At 40.6% G+C, this 11,981-nt stretch overlaps 1 protein-coding gene across 1 annotated transcript; it reads right to left on the reverse strand.

The window, feature by feature from the left end:
* Positions 1-403: 403 nt before the first annotated feature.
* On the reverse strand, positions 404-10,296 carry mmel1 (membrane metallo-endopeptidase-like 1; the record flags this gene model as incomplete). The annotated part of the gene is made up of 23 exons (XM_079157072.1): positions 404-503; positions 1,582-1,658; positions 2,196-2,291; positions 2,372-2,437; positions 2,554-2,687; positions 2,801-2,920; positions 3,058-3,116; positions 3,499-3,602; positions 3,701-3,784; positions 3,871-3,969; positions 4,432-4,560; positions 4,664-4,757; positions 4,863-4,999; positions 5,683-5,772; positions 6,038-6,172; positions 6,596-6,661; positions 7,233-7,351; positions 7,848-7,943; positions 8,752-8,832; positions 8,937-9,098; positions 9,269-9,328; positions 9,634-9,678; positions 10,140-10,296. 23 exons carry the CDS (start codon positions 10,294-10,296, stop codon positions 404-406), a joined length of 2,310 nt encoding a protein of 769 aa, XP_079013198.1.
* Positions 10,297-11,981: the final 1,685 nt, after the last annotated feature.

An 11,981-nucleotide genomic window follows, 5' to 3' on the forward strand; every position in this document is an offset into this window, starting at 1 on the left:
CAGGCTAAGCTTTTAAAGCCAGCCGCATAAGCTTTAACCTTTTTCACAAGGTCTTTGTTTTCTATGTGGCCTTTTTATTCACGTACCCACTCGTCATCTGCCGTGGGACACGAAAGAACAAGTGACCTACTCATCCAGAGAGTTGGGGAGATACTTTAGCAAGTTTCTTTTTATAAGTATGTTCTATTATGTACTGTATATAGGCTTTGAGCTTTGAAACTAGGATGTAGTCCAGGATGACATCCATTTGTATTACTATCTACAGCATTTGCAAATGTCTGTTATCACAATCCCAAATAAATTGAAAATAAGCAGTGTGTCTCTGTGGGTTTAAGGAGCACAACTTGTTCTTTTGATTTGAGTTGCCCGAGTCAAGAAAAACATTTCTCAAGAATAGAACTTTCTACCAGACACGACACTTCTGCTTGGGGTTCATTCGACTGCCCTTTTGGCACTGAAAAGCTTCTGAGAAGGCTTCGAAATTCTGGAGAGATCCAAGCACCCTGAAGACAAAAGAAAAACAAAACATTATGACAAAAGCTTCAATGTGTCATGCATGAGGTCCAGCTTCCAAGTCTTTTTCATCAGGGATCAGCAAATGGACCTGCTGATTATAATGCTTAATTGAGTTGTGTTTTCATGCACACATCGAATGACAGGCACACAGGAAGAGGGCTGGTGAGGAGACACACACAATCATTTTTTAACTTGTCTAATGCGTTTAGAAACAAACCTACAATTACTGTTTTTTCTTTGGCCACTTTGAGGTCAATAATTCATTTATAGTTGTGTTTCTGTCCACCAACTCATGACAAACATATCAGTATCTTTAGCTCCTAAATCCTCCACTATGTTCTACAGCTTGCCACTTACTTTGTCTGCCGTTTGGTGCTGAACAGGTTGAGTATAAAAAGTTTTGTTTGAGTTTTTTTTGCTTAAAACTGCTGCTTGCTGCTTCACCCAAACACAATAGGATGTGCAGAGTAATAATGATCAATTGGTTCTTCCCTAAGAGCGACCGTTCTCACAAAGATGATTCTTTAATATTAACTCAGGGTTAGCTGGATTTAACTTAAACAAACTTCTATCCATCCAGAGACTTTCAAAAATGTGTTAGGAACATACAAAAATCACAAAACTATCAATATGGAATATGTTGAAAGTGAAACACATGATGAAAGCTACAGGAACTTTTTTGAGTTTAGCACAGTTGAATAAAAGTTTCCCACAGATTCTCAGTTCTAAACCAGTTAAAACAGTCAATTTAGCAGCAAGCTGATCATATGGCTTCACAAACAGAGCGCCTGTTTCTTATTAATGATTGTGAAAAAATATTTATTTGATGTAGAGTTTCATCATTTGCACTACATATTTGGATTAAAAAAAATGGCCAAGCAGAAATGTATTTTCCACAACAGATTCCAGACCACAATGTACTTACAGGTAAGTTACAATTAAACCAATCAAACTACCTGTTAAACTTTAACAGGTAGTTTGAACCAATAAGAATACTTTAACAGTTAAAGTATTCTTATTGGTTCTGAAATATATATATATATATGAACATGCTAAAGCTCCTACCTGTACTCCAAGGGACTGTGTGAGTCAGTCTTGATGGACTGGCTGGCATATTCAGGCCGATAAGCACCACACCACACCTAGAAAAGAAAAAGTGATGACATGAGTGGAGAGTAACCTACTTTCAAAAGCACTCATTAAAAGAAGGTGCTACACAGTTTGTATTTCACTTCAAATATGAGTCCTGTTTATACTATAAATTTACAGCACTTTGCATCTAATCACGTTTCTTGTTTGGCCCACGTTACTTTGATCATGTGCCAACCTCACTTTTTCACTATTCAATATCACAATGAGGAATCATTTGGAATACTTGTAACATTTGACCTGTTTAATTGTCAATGATAGTTTTCTGCTTAAGCTTGACATTTCCTGTCACTGATCTGCTCTTCTTCACCCCCTCCGTGTGTGTGTGTGTGTGTGTGTGAACACAGATTTGCTCTGGGATTGCTTCAGCCTCTCACCCTTTGACCCTCTCCCTTGGCCCCAGTGTTTACTTCTCAGCAGCAAACATCCACTAAAAAAATGCACCTCCTGAACTTTAGAGGCTCTCCAGATGGAGAAATCATTGTCTGCTGAAATAATACAACCACCATCCCCTCATTATTCTTACTTACTTGGGCAAAGTTGAGAAAGAAAAGTTGCTTGTGATCCATGTCTAGACCAGGTAGACAAGGCTCCTCACCCTCCATCTCCACCCACTTTAGATAAGCCTGTAAACACAAATAACACACACAAGCTAAACATTTTGGACTTCTGGAATAGTAACATGTGGTTTTGGGCAACATCCAACCTTATATGCTTGACGAACGCCTCCATTGTCTGCAATATTCTCCCCTAAAGTGCTGATTCCACTGACCTGCAGCCACACAGACGAAACCATGAACACAAACACCGACATGAAAACACTCATTCTGGTGGTCACTTAATTACATGGTTGACATCGGCTGGGATTACATGTCTCTGGGTACTTACGTTTTGTCCACCCGCAAGCTTCCAGTTGAAGTTGCCATATTGTTGCACCATGCACTGGGACTGCTCTTTAAAATGCTCAGCAGAGTAATTACTCCACCAGTTTAGCATATTACCATCCTTGTCAAAATTACGACCTGCGAGGAAACATAAAGCATGAGGTAAAGTACTGTTTGCCAAACGTGATGCATCTATAAAAAGTGAATGATAAACAGCTGAAAATAACCACGATGAATCATTCATGTCTCACCGTTGTCATCAAATCCGTGTGTGATCTCATGCCCGATAACCATTCCTATTCCACCAAAGTTAAGGGCCTGGTGCTGATGTTTACTGAAGAAAGGCGGCTGCAGGATTCCTGCTGGGAACACTGGACAAGCAACAAAAACAGCAGGAGTGAAAACACATTAAGCACTGGCAACAGTAAACAGGATTACACTGAGGTGTAACTAACTGTGTTATCCTAAAAAAACACGTCTTATTTGTCTGCAGAGGCAAAGCTCTCACCGATCTGGTTTCTGTTGGGTGAGTAGAATGCATTCACCACAGCAGCACCAATGATCCACCTGAGGAGTGATTGGTTTATTATTGATAAAAGAGCGTTAAACTGCATTTTCATTTTAAGACTCTATGCTGTAAAATCTATGAACAGAGCATATTTTGCACCATGAAATATTTAGACCTTCATTTTTCAATATTCTTTGGGGTTTATCTGTTGTTACTATGAGACATGCAATGCACCATTTCAGAAAATAATTTGTGCAATGTTTTGGCTGAGAAGAAGGCTGTTTACTATCTTGTATGACTGTCTCTTATCAACCTCATTTAAGAAAGGGGGTTTTGTGTGTGTTGCCTCCTGTCATGAGATTTCACTGAGAGCATTGAGCAATCATGGTGACCACCTGTTTACAGGTCTTACTGATAAGGTCAGATATATCAACAGCTTACAAGTCAGGGTCAACTGGTTCTCGGAGCTTCTTCAGACTCTTGTGTGCTTCAGACTTGAGGTTCTCGAGGATGTTCTCAAAGTAGTGCTCTTCACTAAAATTCAGCTGGAATGAGACATTGGAAAAAAATATTTTAATAGTTTAAATAGTTTGACATATTTCAGCTTTTTTCCAGCACCACTTGGAAACAGCCTCTTACTTACATGAGCGTACTCCTGGTCAAGCTTCTGGTTGCTTTCCTGCAGAATATGATTCGGGTAGCCAATATGCTCCTTGATTGCCATGGCCTACATGACGTGCAGAACAATAATTATGGTAATAGGGAACATCTAGAGATACACCCTTATTTTCTCAGCTTGGTTGTATACGTTACCTTCTCTCTTGCCTTCTCCTTTGAGGGAAAATCCATCCAGCTCAACTCCTCCAGTGTTTCCACATACGCTTTCTGGATCTTACCGATAAGGTCACTGACCTGAGAACAGTGTAATCACGATCACATTCAGTAATAGTTATGGGGTCCCAGATAACCCAATGCATTTTGTGAACAAACAGATTGTGTTCACCCGACATAATGAATAATATATGTGCACAAAATGCACATGGCGAAGACAATGAATTTGGAACAATTGGAATTGCGAAGTCATCACAATTATCATGTGTGTGAAAAGCAGTAAAATGCATTTGATGTTACATAAGTGCACAAAAGCATGAAAAATGAATGAGGCAGATAAATTATTCTGAGTCCATTTTCTTGATTTAGTGCCACATAATGCACATCATTCCATGAATTTCTAACAGCAATGCATCATGTGAAAATTACAGCTTGCAATCATAGTTTGACGTAAACTGCCTCTGTGTTGGTAACTGATTTCCATGCTCTAAGGAAGCTGATGTTTCCGATGTTCAGGGGGGGTTACAGACCGGAAGGACTTACCATTTGTTTACTTTCACCAGCAAAGGTTTCACGCACATACAGAGCTCCAACTGCGTTCTCCATGCTGCTCTGGACGTAACGGACACATTCTCGCCACCATGCATCCTCCACGGTGGTCCCATAGAGAGTCTGCCCGTACAGACACGCACACAATTCGTCAACACATTATAATTCAGTTTTTGAACGAGTTGATTTTAATGTGTGCTGCTCTCATACGTCAAGCTCATCTCACCTTTCTGTAACGGGCTCTGGCATCTTTGAAACGGCGACTTAAGCTATTAACTCTGTCAATGATGAGCTGCCAGGTGAGGTAGTTCTGCATAGTTCTGCAAACATAAATGTTTTTTGTTGAAGTGTTGTGCTGAATTGAAGCTATTCTGTGATCATTTGATTTTCATGGACTCCTGTTTGCATAAGTCTCTTGGACGGACCTGACACTGTGTTTGGAGAGAACGTCGTTCATCTTCTCAAGGTAAGGGGAGCTATAAACCACCACCTCCTCCTCTAGCTGCACCTCAACGGACACACTGGACAGCACACCTTGAACAAATTGTGTCCAGTTAAAACCCTGGAAAACAAAAGGTAGGAGACGTTTTGCATGTTAAATATGGTTCAAATGCCATCTGGTTTAATGTGTTTTAAATGGAAGTGTTCCCAGCTACTTTTCTAATTATTTCACAGAGGTGGAGGAAGTTCATAATAATGACACCACAGCCAGTGCAGCTAAATTAAATCTATATACAAGTTTCTGTATGCAGTATTTTGTACCGTCGAATATACTCAGCTACGTCTTTTAAACAAAACACAAGAAGGAACCAAGTCAAAAGGTAGAGCTAACCAATGACTTTATTTTTTTATTTTAAAGATATATGCATCTTAAACACTTTAATGAAGGGTGTCTATTATACTTTGTACCTTGTATATTGTATATATAATTACATTTTCTAATTTCTTTCATTCCTATTTTCTAATAATTTTGTTAATGCCAGAATATGAATACCTGTCTCTGTCTTAATAAAGGCTGGTGAATCGCTAAAACACCACCAACAACAATGGTCTCAGAGTCTGACATGTTGCATCATCATAAATATTTTAGACTATTATCAACATTTAATGTGTGTTTGAGCAACGACACATTCACAGAACGCCTTCTAGTGGCACCTTGGATTACCATCTGTAAGAAGTTAACAATAAACAGTGACCTGATGGCACTTTGTGTAACACACAAGAAAGAAGTGAAATCACACATACGTTGAAGCTGAATGTGCTCTGCAGCTCTCCAAGTGTCGTCTTGTAGTAGAGAACAGTGACATCTTGGCGCTCCTCTGCTGGTGATGTGGCCTGTCCAGCAACAAGAAGAAAGAAGCCTTCTATAAACTCATGATTGGATAAATATATTCACATTTGGCTCTCCTTTCATCAGCAAAGTCTCATTCGCCATGCTCCTCTTGCCAGACACGGACCAAAAAAATAAATGGTTATAAGCTTGGCTGATGTCCTGTGTTCCCACTAAATGTCGTCCAGTTCGTTCATTTACTGGAGGCAGAGAGGAGGTACTCATTTCTCATTTGTCAATATTAATTATCCTGTTGTGGCTGGCACTCACATTGGCGATGTCCGTCTCCAGCTCCAGTACTTGCATCATTTCCTCCCACACACGGTCGTCATCCTGAGTCAAGTTCCTGTCTTCTCGGGTTATCTTCGCAATAGAAACCATGAAATGTAGGTAGGCCTCTCGAACCTATGGTGCAATCACAAGCTAATAAACTGTGTTCCCACAACAACATCAAGTTGGTGTTTGAACAATAGGGGTGAAAAAAATTACATTTGTACCACTCAAATATTATTTTCTAAAAATAAACTGTTTCCTATAGATAACCCAGATACTTATAAAACCAGAGATGACTAAGACGTGACTGTGGGCAGTTTCTACAATAGAAAGTAGTTTGAAAGCAACTGTGACGTTGAATTTTGTAAAGAGAAGTTGCTGTTGAGTTGTTAAAGTAGGCCTATCGTTCTTTAATGCTGTTAACACCACAAACAAAATCCCTTAATTCATTGCACTGTGGAGGACGTCTCAAAACAATGACAAATAAAAGCAGAACGATAAGTCAGGAAATATGTTCTTTTGTGATTTGGGTGAACTGATCGTTGAAGGCCTCACCTTTTTGTAGTTTCCATCATTGAAGTAGTAGTCTCTTGATGGCATTCCAAGTCCTGGTTGGTCAATCTAATCAAAGTAACCAAGAATAACAATTAAGCCTCTTGTTTTCTTTAACAGTTTAATTAAAGGATATAGTTGTCAATATTCTATATTTTTCTTATTGTTAATAAGTCCCATGAAATGACCAAAACCAACAATGAACAGATTTCACAAGGAAGAACTATCTGAGTAGGTGAAGCCTGAGTCTAAAAACGTTTAAAAACACATCAATGAGCCACGGTGTTGCGCTGGATGTTCCTTCATTGCCATGAACAAGGCCACTGTAGTTTATATCGAGTCCATCCCACATACCCAGTCCTAAAAACTCCCAAGCACACCAAACGTGTATTAATCCACCACTGAAAATGATCTACAACAAATGTACTCCTGTTTGATTAATGTTTGCTCAAATCTGCTGCTACTACTAGTTGGACCATATATTGCCTTTTATGAAAATTAAATATTTTAGTAGTTTTAAAGATTTACATCTTCAGTGTAATGAATGGGTGTGAGCGGACATGCCGCAGACACATGGGAGTTGGATACATACGGACGGTATAATGACATTATGACTGTAATTTGTTCTTTGTGAGCTTACATAAATGATGTGGCGCCGAGAGTCCCGGTCGTCCGTCCACACGTACATGTCCAGCAGAACCTTCTTGTGGAAACGAGCGGTGAGCTTTGCCAGTGTGTCCTCGAGGCTCCATGCTTCCTCTGCAAGTGCACACAATAATGTCTCATAATTCAAACAGTTATCCAGCTGTGAAGAACTCTTCAATGCAGCAGGATGCAAAAACCCAGGCTCCCTCTCTGCCTCTGCTGCCCATTTAACTGGGCTCTCTGTGTAAATCTGTGTGTGCGGATACAGCAATGTGTGGTTAATTCAGTTTGAGCCACCGTCCATGATCACATTTAATTAAAGTGGCGAGAGCCAGGAGCTTGGGGAAGAGCTGCGTGTACTATTTAAAGCGTCCTTCACAGGACCTGCTCCTCTACCCACTCACCCGAACGCCACACATGACTGCTCAGCTGAAGAGCCTCGACCGGCCCCTTGATCCCGCCAACAACGCTCACACTCGACAATTCAGACCAAATATAGCTGGACGGGCTCTGCGTGAGCACACGTTATTGAGTAGGAACATGAGTGCTTGTTTGTGTGGATGTGTTCGTCCAGGACAAGCTGCGGACATTGATCAGAGTGTGTTTCTACCTGTAGTGGTGTTCCAGGCATCTGACGCCACAGGCCAGTCTCCGATGCTCTCAATGAGCTTCAGGAGGGGCTGGGAGTCACGTTGCTCTATGAGGCCTGCAGGTAAAAAAACACAACTTATCAAACATAACAACAACACTGTTGTCTTTCTACTACTCATTCTGTAAGACAACATGCCTTATTGGGATTGAATGGCTTTTTTTTTACTTTGGAAACAGCAGTTAACAAAAACAATCCCACCACAAGAATAAACTTTAAATCTCAACTTTTGAACCAACATGGACGAGAAGTCCTCAAAGGGAAATTAGAACATCTACATTCCCTTGACAACTGTGCAGCTTCATTTGCAAGACTTGACAAGTATGTTTTTGATTCCTAAAAAAACTAAATATTGGGATTGTTTTGACAGTTGATTGAACTTCAGGAGGCACTTCAGTTCTCTCTGGGGAAGTTTCAGTTGGCAACATCAGACCTATTGCAAGTGTTTTAGCATTTTAGCAAAATATTAAACAAATGGATTAATCCTTTTTAATTAATCCATTTATCCATTTCAATACAACTCATCCACGTCCAGGCTGCATTAATTGAATAAATTATATAATTGGTATTAAATCTCATATACTTCTACTGGTAAGTACTGGGAAAAAATGTGTAATATTAAATAATTAAGGCCATTTCATCTCTACTGGTTTCCGTTAAACCTTCCTACTTTGGCCAGTATGATCTTGAAACAGGTATTAAATTAAATTTAAATTAAAAAGAGCTTAAAAAGTCTTGCATTTAACTTGTTGAACCCTGCAGAAATCTTGGCTGAGGAAAAAAAACACAAACTGTTTGTTTGAGTTTGTTCACCTGCTTTTAGAGGTAAAACACCCGTTTTTAGACAAAATAAAGAGAGTCTTACTCTCATTCATGCAGGAGTTGTAAAGGACTTTGGCCTTCTTGATTGCATTTCTGTCCTGTTCATCCTCTATCTCAAGAACACCTGCGACAACAAAACACAAGCAGACATGTCATCTGTGAATGAAGCGCTCGCATTGGCTCTGAATGCTCCAGCCCACTGACCACCACAGATCAAACCCTGCTGACCTTTGAGGACAATCTCCAGCTTGTCCCTCAGAATGTCAAAGACGCTGTGGCGGGAGCTCGTCTCCGGGATAACGTGTCTCTCCAGCCAACCCCCGCAAGCATACTGGTAAAAATTATCGCAAGGCTTCACAGACTTATCCATGTTCTGCAAGAGCCGAGCAGCTTTTAGGTATCACAGAGACAAGAGGGGGGAGAGAGAGAGAGACACACAAGATTATGAAGATCCACATTTGGTCAGCTTTTCTGCAGCGATGGGGGGTGGGTGGGTGGGGGGGGGGGACACACACACACAAACACAGCAGGATGAGCGAAGAAAAAACAGTTCCCCTCACCTGCAGTAACACAGTCTGCAGTTGTGCACACACTGTTGAGGCTGGAGCGAAACAGCTGGCCTGGAAAAATCAGGGTCAACATTCATGAGAAAGCATGCAGGCTTTTTCACAAACTACACACCAAATGAGTAAAGTAAAATAGTCTCGATCAATGGTGTAGTCTCTGGGTGTGTGTGTGCGCGACGGGCAATGTCTATGTCAGCAGTGACTCTGTTCTCTCACTTTTGTGCGGCACTGCTGATCAGGCATTAAAGGGAATTACAGTGACTATCAGAGGTGCAGGCTCCAATATGACACATGCCAACCCACTTATCACACAGCGCCGCCCGTCTTCAGTTCACAAGCTTAAAGCGACCGACACTCACCTTCACTTGTTGAGCTCCTCGACACACTCGTCTTGTTAGATTGTTCTGAATTGGTTGGAAGAAACATATTAGACAACATCAGACACAGTCAGGACGACTTTATTCTAAATTGTAATAACAATTTAACGTTAAAACAAGAGAAACAAAATCAAGTATGGTACAGGGTTGTAACTGTGTTTCACAAAATAAATCAAAAATCCACAAAAAAAAGAGTCTGGACTAGCAGTTCCCTACTTGTGTGTAGAGTAGATATTATATCTATATTATATGGCTTATTTTGGTTACCAACATTAACCTTTTAGAATCTCTAAAACAGATGACACACATGCATCAGTATCTTGCATCATGTTCACATCTCAAAGCATTTCCAGGGTTAGGATAATTTCCTGTGTCAATGTCAGCTTGCAGTCACACAAAAAAACAGAGCAGAGAGACGCTGCTGTGTCATTACTGCTGCCGTCTGTAATATCTGGATCTTTCCACATTAAGCTTGACAGAGCCATTACCTTTCACAATCGATGTGTAGAGGACTACCAGCCCGGCCAAGGCACAGCTGACCAACAGCAGCAGAACGGACAGGCCGATTTCTGCAAAAGTCCAACGACGCTTTCCTGGTTTACTTGATTTCTCCATGATATCCATTTGGCTTTCGGATTTGCCCATATTCCTCCTCACTGCCGGCTCTGAGGGAAAGACACCATTGGAGTGTGGGATGGTCCAGGCACAGAGCTATGAGTTTGTGTGTGTGTGTGTGTGTGTGTGTGTGTGTGTGTGTGGGCTGTGCAGTGATCCATCAGTAAACTGTGCCAGCTGACCTGCAGTGAGTGAGCTTCAACTGCTGAACACCTACAACAACTTCACTGACAGGAGTTGTGAAACTGTTCTGGGCTCGTTACACAGAAACAGTTTGTCGCTCTACGTGTTATTCTTTTGTAACGCAAGACGTTCATTTTTATAGCCTTTTCATTACTAGCTTTTGAGCCCGTTGAGTCCACAAAATTGACCTGTTGGTCGTTTATTTCTCACCTTTAAAAGGTCATGATAGCTTTGATAAAAACTGGGCCAACATTCCCGCTAATTTTGTTTTTTTCCATCAATGCCATCTTAATGTGAGAGGAATTCAAAAGGAAAAGGAATTGGGAGATTTAGCAGGAGATGACACAATGGTTGCATTGTCTTGCTCAGCTTTATTTTGCTGCTTAGGACACCTGTAGTCATTGGTTCCCAACCTGGGGGTCCAACATTATTTTGAAGGGTCACAAGATGATTAAAGGGATAAGAAATAAAATAACATTGATATGATACAAAATGTTTCCTTATTCTGACTTTTGTCTTTGTCATGTCAAATATTGGATACGTTTAGCTTCTCATGTTGTCTCAAAATACAAAAAAAACACACTGATCAAAGCCTGTGATGAGGCATCACCACTATATTTGTGATATACACAAGTCTATATTATCTCACTGAGACAAAAACGTTTTTTTCTAACAAGAAGACCTGTGGTTTAGGCCAATATGTTAATTATCATTGTCCATTTAGTAAAGGTACTTTGGTAGCTGTCCATCTATTTTGTTATCTAAGTTTACAATATATGTGTTAAATCACTCACTCTATCGGGGTTTAAGGTAAAAATGGTAGCAGGGGACGAACCCAAATGCAGTGAGCAGAGCAGAGCGCACAACAGACGAACCGACACTGAGACAGGGGACACACAGGGTTTAAATACACAGGGAAGGTGCAGGTGATTAGACACAGCAGGGTTCAATCAAGGGCGCGGCAGACAATCACACAGGCGGGAAACAAACAAGGGCAGGAAGTGAAGCGAACACAGGACACAAGAGGCAGGGAAAGTCAAAATAAAAGAGAAGAAACAATTAAATAAAACCCAAAACCATGAAACACTCACTCACTCAAGTGTATGAGTTGATTTAAGACATTGTCTCTCACTTTATCATTGCGCTCCATCTGTTGTTAATATGGATAAAGAGCTGTTGTGTATATTGAATGTGACATTTACTCTGGAAACTATTTGGGGAACAGTAAATGAACCATTAAACTCTATTGCTGTTTGAAATACTTCACACACCAGGCCTCTAGCCATAAGCCTACTTCAAGAGAGCTCATTTCTATGCATAATAATTATGTATGTGTGAACACAATATTGCAAATGAGCATTTGTGCAGGGGACAAAATGACAATCACCCGTGGCTTTCAGCGGCATTGCTTTGCATCTATTTACTCTGCAGCACCTGTTCCTCCATAACTAGCCCCATTGCCCTATCATTAAGGCCTGACAGGGGCCGGGCTGTAAATCAGAGGTTCACACTGCTGTGCCCCATTAGCCCTT

This window comes from Pholis gunnellus (assembly GCF_910591455.1).
Source record: "Pholis gunnellus genome assembly, chromosome: 3".
In the NCBI taxonomy this organism is placed as follows: domain Eukaryota; kingdom Metazoa; phylum Chordata; class Actinopteri; order Perciformes; family Pholidae; genus Pholis; species Pholis gunnellus.